Source organism: Tenrec ecaudatus, chromosome 12 (genome assembly GCF_050624435.1).
Source record: "Tenrec ecaudatus isolate mTenEca1 chromosome 12, mTenEca1.hap1, whole genome shotgun sequence".
NCBI classification, from domain to species: domain Eukaryota; kingdom Metazoa; phylum Chordata; class Mammalia; order Afrosoricida; family Tenrecidae; genus Tenrec; species Tenrec ecaudatus.
The window spans coordinates 33412504-33434893 of record NC_134541.1 but is presented as its reverse complement, the minus strand read 5'-3'; the positions used below and the strand labels follow the sequence as shown (position 1 = coordinate 33434893).

The window sequence follows — 22390 nt, the reverse complement described above, 5'->3', positions numbered from 1 at the left end:
AACCCGCCAGCCACTCATCTGGACCACGGAGGCCAGCGGCGCACAGAGCGGGCACTGAGCACAATGTTCATGGATGCCCTCTCCCTCCCTGGGCATGCAGGGCAGAGAGGAAGCCCAGCCCGCGCGATGGCCTTACCTTCCTCAGGCCCCAGCTGGACAGCATGGGATTCATGCAGGATTTCTGCCACCGGCCTGCGGGTGTAGAGGATCGTGGTGCCACTCAGGTTGACCCGGACCTTCTGGGCCCGAGAGGTGAGATTGGCCAGGCACAGGGTCAGCTTCAGGTCGTGGCCCAAGACAGGAGGCTCCAGCAGCTTGAACTTTCCGGTGATGCTGGGCTTTGTGGCGGGCTCCAGGAGGTCATCCCGCCACACACCGCGCCCTCCGGCCCTGCGGACGCGGTCCCTTCTTCCGAAGGCTTCCACGCTGAAGAGCTTCCGCACGGCCTTCCGGTACACCTGCCTCTCCTTCCGGGACCCTGCAGGCCATCACATGACGTCAGAGCAGAGCATCTTTCTTTCCTCTCACCCCACTCCCTTCTCTTCTCCTTTCCCTTTGTCTCAGGGGGGAGACCGTCACTCTCCCCCACCACCCCAGGCCATATGCATCCCTCAGACCACTCCGGTTTCCAGACGATTTAAATAATGTTTTATGCAGTTGCCAACAATTGCAAGTCAAGAAATTTTACCTGAAAACAGACTTCTGTCTTCCCTGACCACGGCCCGAAGAACTCACACGATTACAGTAACTAATGTTCTCATACAATTGCACGTGCCAAGCACTACAACCCTGAGAGCTATTTTTTCCCCCTCCTAGGAGGTCGGTACTATTTTCAAACCCACTTCACAGATGAGGAAGCCAAGGCACAGAGAAGTAGAGCGACTTGTTTACCAGAAAGCTCACTGAGTGAGGGGGCAGGGGCTGCACCTTGCAGATTGGCTCCACATGCAAAAGGGGTCATTTAACAGGCTCCATTACCATCTCTCTACGCAGCAGTTAAAAATCACGGGTGACAATAGTTCCGTGCTCGGCTGCTAACCAAAAGGACAATAATTTGAACCCGCCAGCCACTCCAGCCTGGTGCTCCTCTCCCCTACAGAGTTCAGTCTGGAGAACCCTATGGGGCAGTTGGAGTTCTGCCCTATCGAGTCACTGAGTTAGAATGGCCTCCGGGACACACAACAAGGCAATGATGGCCCGCAGGTGAGTGCTGTCCGCTTTGGAAGGGAATGTATGTGCTAGTTCTCACAGGTCTCCACCACGTAAGCTCTGGCTTCTGCTTCAGTTACTGGGTGCCATCTGCAAGACTCCTGAAGACCTGAATTAGAATATCTGATCTCATACTTTCTCGTTGCTCACACAGAACTCTCTCTTCAGCTTCAGGCCAATATCCATAAACAGGTCAGCTACACCAAATGACTACAGGTGCTTCAAATCTCACCAATGACACCATCTTTTGCTGAAGCATTCTCCAGTAAAGGGCTCCACTAGCTGCTTGGTTGGGCAAGCCAGAAACCCACCTGCGACTGACAACTGACTAGTCACTAAAACGAAACAAAACAAACTCACTGTCATCAAGTCAATGCTGACTCATAGTGACCCTATAGGACAGGGTAGAACTGGCCCCTGTGAGTTTCCAAGCCTGTAATTCTTCATGGGAGTAGAAAGTCCTATCTCTCCAAAGGAGTGATTGGTAGTTTCCAACTGTTGACCTCAACTCATAGTCACTACACCACCAGAGCTAAGTCCTCCTCAATGTCTTGAATTCTTTTTCCAACCTCATTCATGCTCAAGGGACTATGACACTTCTGAGACAGTGGTGGCAACCTTCCCATAGCCAACCACCAACTTCCATCACCAGTCCAGGCTGCCTCTGCCCCCTACCACTCCCAAATCAAACTCTAGCTCATTCCACTTGCTTAGCTTTTTAGCTTCTCTCACACCATTCCTTCCCAAGCATATTCTCCAAAGTTTCTAGTAAAACTTGACCTTGTGCTGAAGGGCTCCATGGGGACAAAAAAGTTGCTTACTATCTTCAGTGCTCCAAGAAGTCAGTCAATGCAACATACCAGCATGAAGCTGGGAATCAATAGAGAGGTCTGAGGGGATGGCCCCAATCCCAACTACGTGGACAGCACCCTCTCCCCAGAAGAATTCACTTCAGAGGACAGCACTGAAGCTACAGCTGAGTGAGAGGGACATGTCTGATCAGAGCACACAGGAGCAAATGAAGGGAGAGGAAGAGAGAGTGGAGCACATCCTGGCCTCCCAAGCTCTGAGGATGATATTCCCGCTCAGAGCAGCCAATGCACAGGATACATTGTATGGCCGGCCCCACTATGAGACTCGACCCATAGCGCTACGGGGACAACACTGGAGATACAGTGCAGGAACTGCACCCGATCTGACCCCACCACACAGACGAGAAACACTGAGGACGTGCAACAGAACAGCAAGGGGAACAGAGCAACAAAGTCCCCAGAGAAAACAAAAAAATAGACTCTGGGGCCAGGGTGTGGCCTATCATCAGACTCAACCGGAAAACCTTCCTAAAGGTCAACAAACAGACCTTGAACTATTTACAGGCTTTTCATTTTTTTAGTCCTTGGTTTTGTTGTTGTTGTTTTCTTTATTTGCTTTGCTTTGCACTGTCTTGGTTTTGTGTATATTATTATATCTGCTACTCTATCTACATAAGACAGGTGGGATAAACAATCTGGAGGAGAAAACCATATGGAGGAGTAAACAATGGGACCGATGGTTCCAGGGGGGACATGGGAGAGGGGGAGGCAGGGAAAAGGAAGTGGGTGTTAACAAACCCAGGGACAAGGCAACAAGAACTGATCCAAAATCGATGGTGAGGAGGGTGTAGGAGGTCTGGTAGGGCTTGATCAAGGGTAATGTAACTGAGAGGAATTACTGAAACACAAATGAAGGCTGAGTATGATAGTGGGACAAGAGGAAAGTAAAAGGAAATAGAGGAAAGAACTAGGAGACAAAGGGCATTTATAGAGGCCTAAATAAAGGCATGTACATATGTAAATATATTTATATATGAGGATGGGGAAATAGATCTGTGTGCATATATTTATAGATTTAGTATTAAAGTAGAAGATGGATACTGGGCCTCTACTCAAGTACTCCCTCAATGCAAGAACAATTTGTTCTATTAAACTGACTTCCATGATGCTCACCTTCCTGACACAATCGCTGAAGATGAAGCGGGTGCATAAGCAAATGTGGTGAAGAAAGCTGATGGTGCCTGGCTATCAAAAGATATAGCATCTGGGGTCTTAAAGGCTTGAAGGTAAACAAGTGCCCATCTAGGTGAGAAGCAGCAAAGCCCACATGGAAGAAGCACACCAGCCTCTGTGATCACGAGGTGTCGATGGGATCAGGTATCAGGCATCAAAGAACAAAAAATGATCATTGTGAATGAGGGGGAGTGTGGAGTGGAGACCCAAAGCCCATCTGTAGGCAACTGGACACCCCCTTACAGAAGGGTCACAGGGAGGAGACAAGCCAGTCAGGGTGCAGTATAGCACTGATGAAACATACAATTTTCCTTTAGTTCTTTAATGCTTCCTCCCCACCCCCACTATCATGATCCCAATTCTACCTTACAAATCTGGCTAGACCACAGGATGTACACTGGTACAGATAAGATCTGGAAACACACAGAATCCAGATAAACCCCTCAGGACCAGTAATGAGAGTAGTGATACCAGGAGGGTAAGGGGAAGGTGGGGGAGAAAGGAGGAACCGATCGCAATGATCTACATATAACCCCCTCCCTGGAGCATGGACAACAGAAAAGTGGGTGAAGGGAGACATGAGACAGCGTAAGACATGACAAAATAATAATAATTTCTAAATTGTCAAGTGTTCACGAGGGAGAGAGGGTAGGGGAGGGAGGGGAAAAATGAGGTGCTGATACCAGGGGCTCAAGTAGAAAGCAAATGTTTTTAGAATCATGGTGGCAACAAATGTACAAGTGTGCTTGACACAGTGGATGGATGTATGGATTGTGATAAGAGTTGTGAGTCCCCAATAAAATGATTTTTTAAGTTACTTATTATCTCAAGTATCGACATATAATTCACCCATTTAAAGAGGACAATCAATTGCTTTCTTCAGACTCTTCAGTCATATAACAGTCACCAAAATCTAATTTGTTGCAAAACTCAAAAAACAAAACTCGCTGCCACCGAGTCACTGCTGATCTGTAGTGACGATTTGTAGTGACCCCTGTAGGTTTGTGAGACTGTAACTGTTTATGGGAGTAGAAAGCCCAGTCTTTCTCCTGAGGAGCTGCTGGTGGTTTTGAACTGCTGACCATGCAGATCACAGTCCAACTTGCAACCACTATGCCACTAGGGATCCCCCCCAAGCCCCATAACTCCATGACCATTAACAGTAACTTCCTGCTTTCTTCCCCACCTCCTCCCACATGTTCCCCAGTTCTAATTCACAACTTTGTATTTCTAATTCACAACTTTAAATTTCTAATTCACAACTTCGTATTTCTAATTTGCCTATTCGGAAAATTTCACGTAAAAGGAACCTACAATGTGTGGTCTTTTATGACTGGCTTTTCATTTTTTTCCTACTTACTTGAATGTTTTCAAGGTTCATTCATGTTGTAGTACATGCCAGCATTTCATCCTTGTTAATGACAAATAATTCCTTAATGTATGGTGAGACCACATTTTCTGTATGCATTGATGAACATTTGTGTCATCACTTTTCAAGGTTTGTGCCATCACATTCATACTCAAGGTTTGCTGGCATGTATGTTTTTATTTCACTTGAGTGTATACCAGTGAGTAGAAATGCTGGGGCACATGATAAGTACGTTTGACATTTTAAACTGTCAGGCTATTCTCTAGAGTTATGCCATGATTGTTGCCATAGGGACGTGTCACTCCCACCAGCCATGCATGAGAGTTCTGGTTTATCCACATCTTAACTAACACCTATTAATATCTGTTTTTTAAAATTTATAGACATTCTAATGGGTGTGAAGTGGTATTCCAATGGAGTGGCATTGGTTTGCATTTCCCTAATAACTAAGGAGAAGTCCCTGGGTATCATAGTTATCCTGTTTTCCCAAAAGTAAGACACCCCAGAAAATAAGACCTACTTACAATTTTGTCTCTCACCGAAATATAAGGCACCCCCTGAAAATAAGACCTTCCTGAAAATAAGCCCCCCCAAAGCTACCGTAACGCTGGACTCTGGACTGTAGCAGCAGGTGCTGCCACGCAGCTCACTGTTGGCCGCAGCGCAGCCGGAGCAGACAGGAAGTACGAGGTCTCTTTTAATAAAACAATAAACAATAAATGTGTACCGTATTCTTCTTCATGGAAAAAAAGACATCCCCTGAAAATAAGACCTAGCGCATCTTTGGGAGCAAAAATTAATATAAGACACTGTCTCATTTTTGAGGAAACAGGGTAAGCATCTACTAACTAAAAGATCAATTTGATTGTATTCATCCAGAAGTTGTATCTAAGAAGTCTTGTCCAACCCAGTATTCCAAAGATGTACTCCTATGTTTGCTTCTAAGAGCTTTCTAGTTTAGCTCATAGATAGGTCTACAATTCATTTTACATTAATTTGATGTGTGATGTGAGATAGGGGTCCCACCTCATGCTTTGCATGTGGAGATTCAGTTACCCCAGCACCATTTGTTGGGAAGACGATTATTCCTTTCCTATTGGATTGTTTGGTTCCCTCTTGAAGTCCCTTTGGTACTCTCGGTACCTTTGAAGTCAATGGAACATAATTATAAGTTTATTTCTGAACTCTTAATTCCAATTATCTTGAGGTTGTGGCAATTTCAGTTTGCTTTACACTGAATTGCAATCCACATTGAAGACTGCAGTCTTTGATCTTCACCAGTCAGTGCTTCAAGTCTTCCTCATTTTCAGCAAGCAAAATTGTGTCATCTGCATATCTCAGCTTATCAATGAGTTTTCCTCCAACTCTGAATGCTGCATTCTTCTCCACATAGACGAGCTTCTTGGATGACTTATTAGCTTACAGACTGAATAAATGTCATGCAAAATACAACCCTGGCACATACCTTTCCTGGTTTTAGGCCGTTCAGTGCCCCCTTGTTCTGTTTGTGCAACAGCCTCCTGGTCTTTGTAGAGACACAATGAAATATTTGGGAATTCTCATTCCTTACATGATTTCTATAATTTCTGATGATACACACAAGCGAGTGTCTGTGCATAGTCCAAAAACACAGGTGGACATCCTTGTGCTATTCTCTGCTCTCAGCCAAGGTCCAGCTGACATGAACAATGATATTCCGTGTTCCATGTTCTCTTCTGAATCTGCCTTAAATTTCTGTAGTTCCCTGTCAATGTGTTGTTGCAACCATGTAAACACCATCTTCAGAAAATATTTAATGTTATGTGATATTAATGATACTATTTTATATTTTCCACATTCTGTTGTGTGTGTGTGTGTGTGTGTATGTGTGCATAGGCTCAAACATGAATCTCTTCCTGTCAGTTGGCCAAGTAGCTGCTTTTTCAATTTCTTAGCATATCTAAGCGAGTGCTCCCAGCACTGTATCCAATTGTTGAAACATTTCAATCGGTCCCCCATTAATTCCTGGAGCCTTGATTTCAGCAATACCTTCAGTGTACCGTGGACATCCTCCCTTAATACAACTGATTATAAGCTACCTGTTGAAATGGTTAAATGGTACAGTGATGTCTGTATATACTTCTCCCCCTTCCTCTTATGCTTCCTGCATTATTAACTTTTTTGCCCATGGAATCCTTCAATATTGCAACTAAAGGCTCAGTTATTTTTGGTTGCTCTTTCAGCTTGAGGAATATGTAGTGTAGTCTTCCTTTCCTCCCTCTAGGTCTTTGAATACGTCATTAAAATATTTTATTTTGTCGTGAAATCTTCTGTTCAGCTCTTTCATTCCACCATGTCTTCGTTTGCTTTAGCTCCTGTGCATTCTAGGGCAAGTTGCAGAATCTCTTCTGACGTCTATGTTAGTCTCTTCTTTCTTTAATGACTTTTTGGTTTCTCCACATATAATGTCCTTATCGCTATTCCACAATTTTTCTGGATTTCTGTTATTAGGATTAACTTGTCAAATATATTCTTGAGATGGCCTCTAGATTCAGATGGAATATACTCAAGGTTGCATTTGGATCTTGCAGGTTTGTTTCAAATTTCTTCGGCTTCAACTTGAACTTGCATAAGAGCAATTGATGATTTGTTCTGCAGTTGGCCCCTGGCCTTATTCTTACTGTCATTGAACTTTTTCTCTTTCCACAAATGTAGTCAATTTGATTCCTGTGCATTTCATCTGGTGAACTTCACATGTATTGTTGTCATCTATGTTATTGAAAAAAGGTATTTGCAATGAATAAGTCATTGATCTTACAAAATTCCATCATGATCCCTAGCATGATTTCTATAACTAAGGCTATATATATTTTCAAATACTGACCCTTCTTCTTATTTCCAAGTTCTGTGTTCCAGTTACGGGTACTTGTCAAGACATCCATTTTTTTTTTTTAAACTTAATCCAGACACCACAGCAACTCTTTTGTCAAAAAGGAATTACCACTTACAGTTCAATCAATCAATCAATCAATCAATCAATCAATCAAACAAACAAACAACCACCCTCCACCCCCACCCCCACCCCCACACTCACTGTTATAGAGTGGACTCTGATTCATACCAAAACTTGCTCTGCGGGTCCCTGAGACTTTTCATCTTTCTGGAGCAGACCGCCTCCCATTTCTCCCCTGGAGTGTGTCGTAGGTTCAAACCACAGAGTGTGGTTACCAGCTCAGTGTGAGCCCCCAAGACCGCCAGGGCTTCTTACCGCTTTAGATGGCTCACAGACAGAAGAGGCCCTTTGCTATACGCAGGACCTTCTTGTGTCCCCTCACCCAACTGCCCACCCCACAATCATGGGTCTCTAACTCACTCTCCTTTCTTTGTGGATGTGGGTCACACATCACAGATGCTACTTGAATTCTGTCCACTGAGCTCGTTAAGATCTGACTCCTGAAAACTCTCGCCCCAGACTTCCCAATATCCCTTTAGAAGGGAGGCTAACGAGGCTGTGTAGCGATTTTTCATCATTTCATTTTTAAAATAAATTGTTGCTCCTTGTACCAGATTACGCAATACCCCTTTCCCCTGGTAATGTCTACCCATAAAAAAGCCCAGCAATTAAGGCTGGACGGTTTTACAAGATCTTCAGGCAATTAATCATAGTGCTTTCTAGATTCCCAAGACTCCCTAATTCCTGTCTCTTGCTCTCTAAAGTCTTTTCCAATGAAACCTGCTTTCAAGTCATAGATCTTTGAGGTGCACTTTTCAGGATCCCCATGCACCATGAACACCAGTATTTGTCTACTTCTACCTGGGACAACCAGCAGGTAACTTGGATGGCGGTGCCTCAATAGTTCATGGAGCTCCCTACGTAACGTATCTTTCCCAGATTCTGCTTACAGATCTTCAGTCATTTCAGCTCAACCGAAGCTCCACTATCTATGTTTCATTGCTTGAGGTTACCCTTTGCCTCAGGGAAGCTGCAGCTCTGGCTGGCTGGTGGTAGCCACTGCAGAGGCAGTACTTAGACATTTCCTTGAGGTTCTTGTGCTGCATGAAGTTTCTGTCATTCCTAGCCCTCTCCCTCCCAAATCATTTTATTAGGATATTATCCAGATGTCATACCATTTAACAGTTCAGTCATATCAGGTTCTGTTGTACCATCACCACCACAGTAAGTTCAACATATTTTCTTCCTTCTTGCACTCCTTGATATCCGCTCCCCATTATCTCCCTCGCTCCCCTGCTGTACCAGCCGGGAACCCTTGTTCCAGTTATTGTCTCTAAATATTCACCCAACCTGGGCTTCATATACCAAAAAAAGCATAGAAAGATCCGTAGCAGAGATTAAAAAAAACACTACCAACAATAACAAAAAATACAGCAGAGATAAACCCTAATCTGTAAACATCAAACCAAAAAACCCCAGAAAATATTAATAAACCAGATAAAGCTCAAAATGTATGCAAAGGGAGATCAAATGACAAGGTACTAACCATTCAAGTCAGATTTACCTTTGAATCTACTCGAATCATCCCTCCAATATTCTCTGTCTGACAACCAGGCTATTCCCGTCTCTCAGTTATGGTCGGAGGGGAATCACTGGAGGCTTGTTCGTGTAGATCCCGTGAATGTATTTTGGGCTCCCGCTGGCATTGCCTTCTGCAGGCCAGAATTTCACAATTTAAACATCGATACCATTCCCTCCTTCAGCTTTGGATGACGTCTTTTCCACTCCTTGGATTATAGATGTTGGTGTGGTTCTTCCATGTGGGCTTATTTGACATTTCAATCATCAGGTGGCTGCTTGGTTGATAATAAGCCTTTAAGACCACAGTGACTATTCTTTCTGATAACTGGTAATCATCCAATTTCTCCACCACACGTTGCTAGACCACCATATCGTTCATGTTGACTTCACGGAGGTGCTTGTCAAGCTGGGCCATGTCATAAGAACTATTATTCTTAGAGCTAGTATTGAGTGGAACCTCCAAATCTATTCCTAAATCTCTGTTTTCTATCTGCCTCTGGTTCGCCATCTTACTGATTCATCTCCCTAGAGGAAACGGCCCTTCTGTTTATAGCGTAATTGATTTAGCCCATGGTCATGTATTTAAGCCAGAATTGAGAAAGGGAGGTTAAACACGGTGGGCTAACTACAAATCCTAATTCACGGACTAGTGACTTGCACAGAGGAAGGCCTTACATGCCTGGACACTATTTGCATAAACAATGGGAACTGGTGGTAGCACAAAGCTTACCGTATATTCACCGACGATTTCAGGCACAGGGCTGCCAGAATAATACATATCTTAACAAATCGGTTAGGGTGCCATGGAAGTTGTAAGTGAATGCTGGTCTGCCTTCCGACAGATCCATGCTCTTCGTACAGCTGCCTTGTGCTTCTTCATATTCTTTGTAATTTCAGCCTTAAGGCCTCACGGAACCAATGTGCTTGAGATCGAGCTCAGTTCCCCTAGTGGCGTTTCCGCATCACATCCCTCTGGTATGGCCTTTGGGGTTTGTTATGCACCTCAAAGATCCAGGGCTCAATGCCTAGCATTCTATGACCTATGGTGATGCAGATATTTGGACCAATGGACCAATGGACCCTGTGGGAGCACAGTACCAGACATCCTCCCCTCTTGGGGTTCACAAAATATCATTAGTCATTTTTCCCCACTAGAAGGTTGGTCCTCCCCCTTTTTCTACCAACACAAGTTCCCTTGTCTTTCCCCCTCTTGACCTGATTTTCCCATCAGTATCACTTATCACTCTGGTAAGAATGGCGGCTGGTTTGGGGAGACCTCGTCACCTTTTTGCATGTCTGCTTGCTATTCTTTACTCAACACCAACCCAGCACTTTACATGGTATGAGATATTTCTCCCGGAAGCATACAGTACTTGGCTGCACATAGTAGCTTGTTTAAATCCAACCAGACATCTCCCTGCTTCTAACAAAAAGAAGCGCCCTACTTATGATTGACAGTACAGAACACTGTTTATTCCCTAGAAAGGATTTTAAAAGAGACTCCTTTCCCTAACTCTGATTTAATTCAATGAGTGGATGATTCTTGTATTAAAATAAACCCTACCGGCTCCCATGATCAAGAAGGATATTAACTCACCTCTTTCACTTAGCAAGCAGAACACCTCCCGAAGTGACCTCAGTATGACAAATTGAATTGATTGCCCTTAGTAGGGCCTGTAAATCAGCAGCAGAACAGTCAGCCAAAATTATAGAGATTCAAGGTGTGGGTTTGGAGTCATTCAGTCTTCTCGAGTGATATGGAAACGGACAATTTTAACCTCCCCTGGAACTCCGATTTAATATGATCCTCTAGCGGCAGGCCTCCTAGAGGCTCCCTCGCTCCCTCCGGAAACTGCAGCAATAGAAATGTAAGTGATTCCGCCTAAAGAAATACCCCACACTGGAAATAAATTGGCTGACATGGCGGTGATACAAGTTGCTTCCCAAACTTGAGTTGCTCCACAAATAACTAAAAGAACAAACCAAACCCACGGCGATTGAGTCCCTATCAGTTTATTGAAACCCTGTAAATCAGAGAAGAGCTGTGTCCATAGGGTTTCCAAGGCTGCACCTCATTATGGAAGCAGACGGCCACATCTTTCCCGGCAGAGCAGCTGGTGGGTTTGAACCAGTGACCTTTCAGTTATCACTTGGCCTCTGTAACCACTGCATCGCCAGGGCTCCTCTAGAAATAACTAAAGGAGTATTTAAACAGGATTTCACTAAGGAAGAACAAGAGTTTGGTCTCCATAATATATTCATGGAGGGCTACACTCTTACTGAAGTAAACTCTGACAGCGTCCTCAGACGGCAGTCATTAGCTCTCTCCACTGGGGGAAGCTGGGCTATCCTTGATTAGACAGGGCTCTCTAGAGAGACAAAACCAGATTGCTAGTAATTTATATATATAGATGCAACACAAGAAGTGAACTGTTAGATTATATACAGATAGATAAGTAATACAAGAAATGAACAGTTAAATTACAAAGCAGTACAAATGGCTCAGTGCAACTCACTCCCGTGAGAGAGTTGTGAGACACTGGCATTCCTTCTAGTCTTGAGGGCCATCAGGTAGTCCTCTGCAGAGAGAGAGAGCTAGGCTATCCCAGCATAGGCAGCAAACAGCAAGGCAGGTCACCAACCGTCAGACCCCAGATCCAGAGATGTACATTCCAATCATGTGGTCTTAAAGGGGCCTCAGCTTACAGCGACACAGTCCACAGGCTAGGCGTCCCACAGGTAGTGCAGCCTGTAAATTGAGGCACAGAACAAGCAAGGCAGCCGCACAATGGTCCGATGATCAAAGAGCGAGAGACAAGAAAGGCGAGGCTCACTAAGCCATTTATCTCTCCTCCCTTCAATGAATCCCACTGTGTTTATTGGCCAGGCTGGCACAATAAACTGTCTCAGTCTTCAAGACCAAAAAACTGGCATATAGATAGGATCTAACCAAAGAGTCGTTCTCTCAAAATTTCTTCACATTCCCATGGCTCAAGCCTCACACATAAATTTTCACACGAGACATGGGAAAACAATTGAAACTCTGAAGAAATACTGGCGGGTGATATTTTTAAGGCTGTTGAGAATATTGATAAATCATATTCTCGCTTCCTTTATTACAATCCTGGAAAGTATCTTGACATGTCCCCTTGCCGCTACCCTTTACCTTCTGAGCAAATAGCTCATCCAGTGTATGTAACTATGTGCTAATCATGACTTGTTCATTCTCACATTGGATCAAACTTTTCCTTGTAAAATGCTACTTCCACCTTATGGAGCCCTTGTGGTGTAGTGGTTACGAGTTGGGCTGCGATCTGTATGGTCAGCAGTTTGAAACCACCAGCAGCTCCACAGGAGAAAGACTGGGCTTTCTATTCCCATAAATAGTGACAGTCTCAGAAACCCACAGGGCTCACTATGAGTCACCATTGACTCGATGGCAGGGGGACCTTTGTGCAAAGAAACATTTAGAAAACACTATTCTGATTTGGAGAGCCCCCAAACCCTCTGTAGGGACAAACGATTTCAGTTCTGGGCCAGATAATTCAAGAAATTTGTAAAATCCTTCTAATCGGTCAAAGATGATATTGCCTCTACTAATTTCTCGTGGATAAGTAGAGAAACTAATGGAATTTTATAAACTCAAAGTGGCAAATAGCCAAATTGACAGTCTGTAGAATTGCCTTCGACTAAAGTTCTCTCTGTAGTCCTTTTGAATTTAAAATATAACCTACTTGGAATTCATGAACTCAACTCTCATGAAATAATGACTAGAAGACTTAGGCTTATGTCCTATCTGGACTCTAACCTAACACAACTAGTCACACGAACACACTGCCTTTTATTCTAGAACATATTTTTCTCAAAGCCAGGAGGCTTTTAAGGAAGCCAGACCGGAACCTCAATCTTTATTTAAAAAATGTCCAGGTAGTTTTATCTACGGACGATGGGATCAAATATCAGGTATCAAAGATGCAAAACAAAACAAACGAACAACAGCAACAAAATTGCATCAATGGGAATGAGGGGGAGGGTAGAGTGGAGATCCAAAGCTCATCAGTCGTCAATTGGACACCCCCTGTCAGAAGGGTCACAAGGTAGAGAAGAGCCAGTCAGGGTGCAGTATAGCACCAACAAAACACACAACCTTCCTCTGGTTCTTTAATGCTTCCTCCACCTACCCACCCACCACTACCATGACCCCATTTCTATCTTACAAATCTGGCTAGACCAGAACATGTATACTGGTACAGATAAGAGCTCAGAACACAGGGAATCCAGAACAGATAAACCCCTCTGGACCAATAAAGGGAGCAGCAACACAAGGAAGGTAAGGGAATGGGGGGGTGGGGGTTAGGGGGAACCGATCACAATAATCAACTTATGGCACCACCACCCCCATCCCGGGGGGATGGACAGCAGAAAAGTGGGTGAAAGGAGGGAGCGGTCGGGTGTAAGACATGAAAAAAAAAGAATAATTTATAAATTATCAAGGGGGCGGGAAGGTGTGGGAGGAAAAAAGATGAGAATCTGATACCAAAGGCTCAAGTAGAAAGCAAATGTTTTGAGAATGATGATGGCAACAAATGTACAGATGTGCTCAACACAATGGATGGATGTATGGATTGTGATAATAGCTGTAAGAGTCCTTAATAAAATAAAAAAAATACTCCCTGGAATATTTTCCAGGGAATTCTATATCCACCTATCTCAACTTAAGAATGTTAACGAACCCAGAAGGACGACACTGGTCATCTAAATGCTCTACTGGCTAGAAGCAGACAGCTGAGAAGCAGACTTCTAGCCCCAGCCACAGGACAAGATAGATCTGCAAGTTACTGTACTTTCCAATGTCAGCTTGGTCTGTAATTCTCTACTACGTTTCTCTAGTATACTTTATTTCTATGAAATCACCTGAAACCTGTGAATCTTGTTTCATGTTGCATGCCAAATTCATATCATTAACCCAACAGTTTTGTTCCATGGAGCCGGGTGACACTGTTGCATAACTGTTGTACTACTAAGTGCAAGGTTGGTATTTCAAAACAGCCAGCTGCTCTGCAAAGATTTATAGCCTCGGAAACTCTAGATAGGGTCACTATGAGTCTGAATCAAATCAGTGTCAGGCCTTTTTTTTCTCCCCTGTATTACTTCTGGTTAGTTTTTATTTATTGGTAAGATCAATTTATGCAAATCACTCACATTGATATTTTATCTTTCTTTTTTCTCATTGCAGCTATTCTGACTTTTAGCTGTCAGCTACTGATTACAAGTTTTCCCTTGTTTTGATATCTTATTTTTTTCCATGAAAGTAAGTAAAGGGGGAATAATTTTTATCACAGGTATTGTTTTTAGATATTTGCCTTATTGTCTCATTTATTATTATTATTTCTCCACTCTGAAGTTTTCCTTAGGCATCTTGGTGGCATAGTGATTATGCGTTGGGCTGCTATCAGCAAGGTCAGCAGTTCGAAACCACCAGTTGCTCCCTGTGAGAAAGATGGGACCTTCTACTCTTGAAAACCCACAGGGGCAGGTGTACCTTGCCCCACAGGGTCGCTATGAGTCTGCATTGACCTATGGCAGTGATTTTGGTTTTTTTTTGGTATGAAGTTTTCCTGAAGTATTTTACTCTATGATGTAACCCATATTAATAAGGCATGTGAAAATATTCATTAAATTAGGCCAATCTGTTGGTAGTGCCAGCAACCTTACTAAATACTGATTATGCCATCCTCCTCCCAAGTCTGTGCAGGAGAATTCAGGTCGTCTAGCAGCACCCATCTTAAACTATAATTCTACTGCAGGTGCTGCTATCAAAGATTCTCTCACCTGTAAACAAGCCCCTCAAGCTAGACGGTGGCATCGTTCTGGATAACTGGATCAACCCACGTGGCATGCTCGAGTTTAACCCAATGCACAGAGCCAGTCAGGTCATGGAGCACGGAGACCTGTGCCTTGCCAAACCCAAGACATCCTCAGAGCCCACCGTAGCTGTTTAGTTCTACTCTATACACGTTGTGCCAGATTCAACCCTCCTCAACGTAGTTGGCTCCTCAAGGAGTTGGTTCATGGATCAGGTCCATTTTACTAACGAGAGTAACGATGCTAATGGTGGGTCATTGTCATCGTTGGAAAGATGAAATGCGATTGGAACACAGCATCAATGTTCTCACCCCCGGATGTGAAAAGAGTGTCTCCAAGTAAAGTCACGCACACGCCGCAATGCAGACAAGAAAGAAGGCCACGCTCTCCAGTCCGTGTGGCAGATGACTGCGCGACCCTGCTTACGAGGATCGAACTATGGGATGACGCGGCGTGTGCATGGATATGCCAAGCCAGCTACTAAAAATAAACTAAAAGGAAAGGGAAACGTAAAGCCATGCACACATGGCTTGAAAAGACAGGAACTTTTCTGCTGAATTTGATGACTCTAAGTCCCCTTTCTCAGGAGTCAGTTGCTCCTCAGATGTAGCTAGGCTCTCTACCCAGTCCCTCCTCAGAGAACACAAGCCGAAGTCCCAGCAATGGCACGGCGAAGACGAGAAAGATGGTGCCCGGCGATTGGTACAAGGATAGTATCTAGCAGCTAAAAGGCCTATTTAAAACATACAGCCATCTAATAACCTGAGAAAACAAGTCCATGCGGCAAATGATGCTCTTTATGTAGGATTTCCCCTGAAATCCTTGATCAAGAAGAGGAAATATGAGAGAGCCCTAACACTAACCCTAACCCCTAACACTCGATGGAGCAGGGACGGCTGGCCCGGAGCTGAGCCTAGACACCACTGTGTAGTCCTTGTACTTCCCTGCGGTCAGACATAAGTGTGATCTAAGGACATGGTTTTCTCTGTGTTCAGATAAAAGCAGGCTGGCACGGCATCGCCTCGGTGGTCTTGAGGCAAGTAGTTGTCAGCAATCTCATGCCAAGAGATAGTTTACTTACAAAAGCCCAGCAAAGGCTATCCTGCAACTGCGGGACAGTCATGCCCTTCTACAACGAAGGTCTGCAGCCCATGCTAGACATCCGCCCAGCCTTTCTTGTTTCAGGACAAGCTGCCTTCAGCTTCGCTAACGGTCAACACTCCAATGAAAAGTCGTGCGTTTTTAAATCCCCGATTTCCCCCTATAAATGCGCCTGTTCGCCTCCAACATGTTGAAGAGCTTGGTTTCCCGTGTGGACGCTGAGTTTCTCTGGTTCAAACGGTCTCAACCGAAACCTCTCTGCTTCTGTTCTGACAGAGTGCATGGCTTTCCTGTGGTCAGAAGACAATGCCGAGCGGAGGCTGCTGTCATCCCTTCCTGACCGACCCTGGCCCTGGCCCGCCCTTGTCCTCCTGAGGAGAGGTAGCGTGGGGAGGTGACAGAGGCCACCACGCTGCCCTTACCTTCTGGGTGCTTGTAGAGGCTGGTGATATCCACGCGGGCGTCGCTGCCCACCGCCTTGGTGCTGATGAGTCTCCCAATCTTCTTTGTGTCTGAGTACACGCGCTCTCGGCTCTCATCCTCGTGCCAGAGCCACGTGATGTAGTCCGCATTGACCTCCGCAAACACGAACGGGCCGTCGTGGGCCAGGTGCACATCGCCCTCACGGATGGCGGTGACGGAGGCTGGGCCACAGCGAAACACACCTGGGCAGACAGGGTGGGCATGCGCACTGTGGGTGGGAAAGCTCAGGGGCCTTGGGACCTGCCCACCGAGCCCGTACCTTCACTCTCCTCCTGGGGGGTGGCATCCAGCACCTGCCAGCCATTGTACGAGGGGCCCAGGTCCTTCCGGGCAAACCAGCTCTCGTTCCAGACGTGGAAATTCCTGCCACAGAAGGAGGACAGGTTCAGTGGCCGAGGCTGAGCACCCGAGCCCGAAGGATGGGGAGCTTCTATGTGGGCCTGGCACTCTGCCGGAGGTCCTGCCAAGACCTTCTGGGTCACTGATTCACCCTTCCAAGAAGCACATATTCCAAAAGTGTCAGGGACCCGGTTCAAGGTGTCAGGAATCCAGCTGCGAATTAGACAGAAGACCTTGCCCCGCTGCTGGGGAGGCAGGCAGATGTAGGTAAGTAAAAGACATGTAAGTACCCCAGATGTTGGGAAGAAAGAGGGGCCCTCGGGTCAGAGAATAACCGCTGGTGATAGCTATTTAGATCAATGACATCTTAAAATCAAAACCAAAAATCCCCGAAAACAAACCCACTCCGCCTGGCTCAGTGGGGATTTGGGGGACGAACCTTCACAAGAGGAGATTGTCTCATCGGAAGTGAGACCTACATGAGCAAGAGCTTCAAACTCCAAACTCATTGGCCTGGCTGCCAGGAACACGGACCGGGATCGCCTGTCCTGGTTTCAGCCAGCGACAGAGACTGGGTTGATCTGGGAAACTTCTAAGTTGATTCCGAAGCGTTTGTGAACAATCTGGGTGGTGACAGATGCCCCCCTCCCCCATAAAGGAGTATCTGTCCAGGGTGCATAGAGAAGGGAAAAGAAGGTGGTCTCTCCTTTTGGGGTGGGGGTTGCCCCTGTGTGAAGAAGAGGAGAAGGGGGGTGAGGGCAGGAAGAGAGGAACTGAGGTGAAAGGCTGGAGATCAGGTAGAAGAAAAGATGACTGGGCGTGCTCCCCGGGGGATGGCTGCAGGACGCTCTAAGGTTTGCATACAGAGGCTGTCTGCATGTCTGTCTATCATCTGCCCTGATTTTCTGGAAGTTGACTATACAGGGGGAAATGTTCGTGTGCTGGACTTTCTTGTGTGTGAATCGTCATTTTGGGTAAGGGTCTTCACAGAGATGTCGACTCTGAACACTGTGCTCTGTGGAGACCCTTTGTGCACTGCCGTGGATGTGTGGAATGTACAATGAAGAACCGCAGATAGCACGCAGCTCGGTAAAAGTGGGGAGGGCCACTGTGGACACGTATACCCTGTTCTCTGTGCAGCCTCTCTTGGAAAAGATGTGTGAGAAACGAGCCAAGCTTTGTCTCTGGAGAGGATGCTGGGTGCCTGGGTGACAGGCTGGGAGGGAGACTTTTCCCCGTGGCCCACTTTGAACCTTTAAAATATTAGCCCACATGGATGCATTTCCTGTGTTTATCGATGAAACCAAACTGAGTTGTTAAATTTTGTGTCTAGAGTCTTGGTTTGTTTAAATGGAGGGAGCAGGTTGTTTTGCACCCAGGGAGCACAGCCCCCCTAGCCCAGGCATGGAAGGGGAGCAGGAGTCCTGTGACAATGTGGAGGAAATAAGCCCCCCCCCCCCGGAATGCCCAGGAATCTTAGGGAGCCCTCCAATCCCCAGAGTGCAGAGCTCAGGGTCAAGTTTCCAGGCAATTGAATCTTGGGGTCTGTTCTAACGTGTGAGTTGTGTGTCCAATGGCTCCCTGTGAATCTCACAAAGAAAGGAGTCCTGCCTCTCCGGGCCCCACCTGTCTCTCCAGCAGGCCCCACTCACTCTCCACAGAATTGGCTTGGACTCAGCAGAGTGGCACAGTCAACCTGATGGAAGACGAGGCCCGGCCATTCTTGCTGAGGAACCCCGGGAGCCCTGGTCAGGTATACCCAACCCACCACATGCTGTCTTCCGTCAGGTCCTCCAGGGTCCGCCCAAAAGAGTCCACATATTTGTCCACACTCAGGTTCCTGTCTGTGTCATGGGCTGAGTTGAAGTTGGATACAACCCGCGTGGCGATCCCCAGGCACCTAAGGACTGAAGGGCAAGAGGCTGGGAAGGCGCCAGGGGCAGGCCGGGACAACATACAGGGGACAGAGCCTCCTTTCAGGCCCAAGTTCCTCCCCGTCTCCACTGGCTAGTCTGCTTTGGTTGAGCTGGGCCTCCCGTCTAACACACCCTTGTAGGGGTCTTGGGGGACACTGGCATCTCTGTTAGAATTGACTGACTGAGGCTGGCAGACCATGCAAGGCACGGACTAGAACCTGTCCCGTTTCCAGGGGAGAACCTAAGATCTAGGCGTCCACAGAACTCACCCAAGGGCATATGGCGAGGTGGAAACATGGGAGGTGTGACCCCAATATATAAGATAAAAAATCATGCAAATGAACTACCCGGTTTTTCCCCTCATCAACCAGGCTTCTGTTTCATCATATGACAAATGTTTTCAAATGCAGTTTTTGATCTCTGCAAATATATACAAATACATACAAAGAGGGGCAGACTCTGGGTGTGTGTTGGGGGGCTGGAGGGAGGCAATAAGACATTCTTTCTAGGTTACCTGTGCACATGACTCCAGCGAAGACCCAGCACTGGCCGTATTTGACAGGCTTGTACCTGCCCTTGAACCACTTCTGCAGAATGGCCACACTGCCTTGCCAGTGCAGTGGGCTGGTGCCACCGCCATACTTGCCCTGCCACTGGCCTTGCACCACGCCCCGGTCATTGTTGCTGTTCACCTGGGAGAGGGGTGAGGTGGGTGGTGGGGTGGGCACAGGCCTACAACCGTCCAGGGCTCCCTCGAGGTTGCTGCCTGGCTTCCCCTCCAGAAACCTTACCACCATTCAAGCATCTCCAACCTTAGCCTACCCAATGGCATGAGCCCACTCTTTATTTTGAAATTGCCTTAAAACGGAGGGCATCTATTGTCTTGAATTGCTTACTCTTTTTTTAAGCACCATTTTTCTTTCTCAATTATCTTCCACTTGCATCTTCTGATGTATGGTTTTAATATTTCCTGATTTAAGTGATCTATCTCTTGGGACTGATGCTGCTGTAATTCGAGAGACAGCTAACAGTGAGTAAATATTTATTAAGTGCCAACACTGACCTAGGGACTCTGTAGACAAATTAGCCTGATTAAGTCTATGATGTAGCATCTATTGATATCCACCCCCTACCCCTACCCCTGTTGCCCCCCCCCTTTTCAATGAGAAAACCATGACTCAGAGGGGTTAAGGGGCTAGTCCAAAATCGCACATCAAGTTAGTTAAAAAGGTGACCCCCTTTTGAAGATTTAGCATTTTGATTTGGAGCCTGGGTTTTTGTCTCCAAACCCAAACAAATCCACTGTCATCAAGCCAATACTAACTCCTAGTGGCCCTATAGGGCAGAATCGAACTGATTGGTAGGGTTTTGGAGATTGTAAATCTTTACTGGAGCAAATAGTCTCATCTTTCTCCTGCAGGTCAGCTGGTGGGTTTGAACCACTGGCTTTCTGGTCAGCAGTTCATCACTTAACTCACTATGCCCCCAGGTCTCATTTAGGACTTCAGGGTTCTACTGCTTGGATTAATCATTGCTTTTTAGGAACTGAGGTTTAATATCAAACATTTTAACAATTAAGCTTTGTCTACTTTGGGCATCGTAGATGCCCATCCTGACCTTGATACTTGCCTTTGATAGAGCTTGTTGACCTGCTGGTTCCCTTTCAAGGAGGAAGCATTCTGGCTTGAGTGTAGTGATGGGTTAAAGAGAGTACTTCTCCCATGGAAACATGGGTCTATGTCCCTTCCTTTTGAATGTGGGCTTGGCTATAGGTGCTTTGGGTGGAGCCCTAGTAGCATAATGGTTATGCATTGGACTGCTAACCACATGGTCAGTAGCTCAAAACCACCAGTCAGCTCTATGGGTGAAAGAGGAGGCTTTCTACTTTTATAAGGAGTTACCGTCTTGGAAACCCACAGTGGCAGTTCTACCCTGTTCTCAAGGGTTGCTGTGGGTTGACATGGACTCAATGGCAGTGGGTCTAGTTTTGGTTAGGGGTATAGCTCCTTTGACCAATGCTGATGGTGGACCAGTTTCCAAACCCAGGCTTTGTGACCTTGAGCCGACTTCTTTTCTCTTGGAACTATAGAAGTCCGATCACCCTGAGACAGCCATGCTTCGAGGGAGCCTCAGCCAGCCCATCAAGAGGCTACATGCGGAGAAAGAGCAGTGGCTGACCAGCCCCAACCACCTCAGCCCTGCTGCCAGACATGAGTGCCATCTTGGAGATTCCACCTTCAGAAGACAAGACATGGAAGACAGCCAAGGAGGCACCGCAGCCAGAACTGAGGCTTCATATATATATATAGCCTAGATCGAACGACCCCAGGCTTCTATACCAGGTCATCCTTCCAAGATGGAGCAGACCTAAGGCACCCTCATGGCACCCTGCCCAAGTTCCTGATCTACAAACTCATCAGCTCAATCAAGGGCAGTTTTATGCTTATGAATTTGGGAGTGGTTTGCTAAGTAGCAATAGAGCATACAAACAGAAGCGCCTTGGGAACAATCCCAGGATGAGAGAGTGCATGCAGGACCAGCAGGGGGCGCCTCACCATGGCACTGATGACCCTGGTGATGTAGACAGGGTCATGGCGGCGGGACACGTCGCTGGCTGGGTTGTCGTGGTGACTGGGGCTTCGGTCCAGGATGGAGAGACAGATGTTCAAGATGTTCTCCTCAAACTGTCCCCACCCCAAGAGAGTTGGGCTTAGGGGCCTGTGCCTCTCACATACGCGAGACCCTCCCAAAGACCTCACCCAGGTCACTTGAAGTGTGGAGGATTCCCGCTGACCCCAGCCCCAGGGATGTCACAGAGCAAGTCTCAAAGTCCGTTCTCAGCGTCACCTCAGGACCCGAAGCTCAATCTTCTTCATGCCTCTCTCCTGCTCATGAACCTCCCGTGGCTGCTCGTTGCCCACAGGGCAGTCACAACAACTCTTGAGCCCCATGTACTTCACCAATATACTCATTGGTTCTACCTGATGTTTTCAAATGCATAGGTTTGAGTTACTCTTTGGTTTGAAGGAGGGATTTCTACACAAAAATGAAGATTGTGCCTCTGAGGATCTGGAAGGCCCAGGAACCGGTGGGCACTGAGTAGTCCCTTAGCCAGGCCCTGATCTCTCTAGCAGAGCACTGCATCCATGCCCCACACCGACACCCCAAATCCTCAACCCCTGGCACGCAGGGCAATGCTGACTGTGCTCACAACCTGATGCTTGTTGAGGTTCCACCCTGCTTTTTGTAAGGCACCTGGGCTCGGGCAGACAGGAGATCCACCTTTAACAGAACCTGTCAGCTAGCCCTCACGCTTCCCACCTCCATGCACGCATTCTTCCCTCGGCCTGTCCAAATCCTGTCCAACTTCAGAGACCTGGCTCAAAGATGCTGCCCCAGTCCCTGGATGGAATTTCCTTCCATGCTCCTCCTCTCTGCCTGTCCTCCCCCCAGCACACTCGGAACTGTGTCTAGTCATCTAAGCCAACGGATCTCAGACGTGGACTCCCAGACTGGCTGTATCCGCAGTGCCTGGGAGCTTGTTAGCAAT

At 46.5% G+C, this 22390-nt stretch overlaps 1 protein-coding gene across 1 annotated transcript in view; it reads right to left on the bottom strand.

Annotated features, from left to right (window-relative positions):
• The window catches only part of TGM6 (transglutaminase 6), a 63572-nt gene that overhangs the window by 38602 nt on the left and 2580 nt on the right, over positions 1-22390 (bottom strand). The window contains exons 5-10 of the mRNA XM_075527966.1: positions 21396-21524; positions 19355-19532; positions 18693-18831; positions 16845-16948; positions 16525-16767; positions 137-478 (exon numbers count right to left, since the gene is read on the bottom strand). Of these exons, the coding sequence (XP_075384081.1) occupies positions 137-478; positions 16525-16767; positions 16845-16948; positions 18693-18831; positions 19355-19532; positions 21396-21524 (1135 nt within the window). The remainder of the gene's footprint in view (positions 1-136; positions 479-16524; positions 16768-16844; positions 16949-18692; positions 18832-19354; positions 19533-21395; positions 21525-22390) is intronic.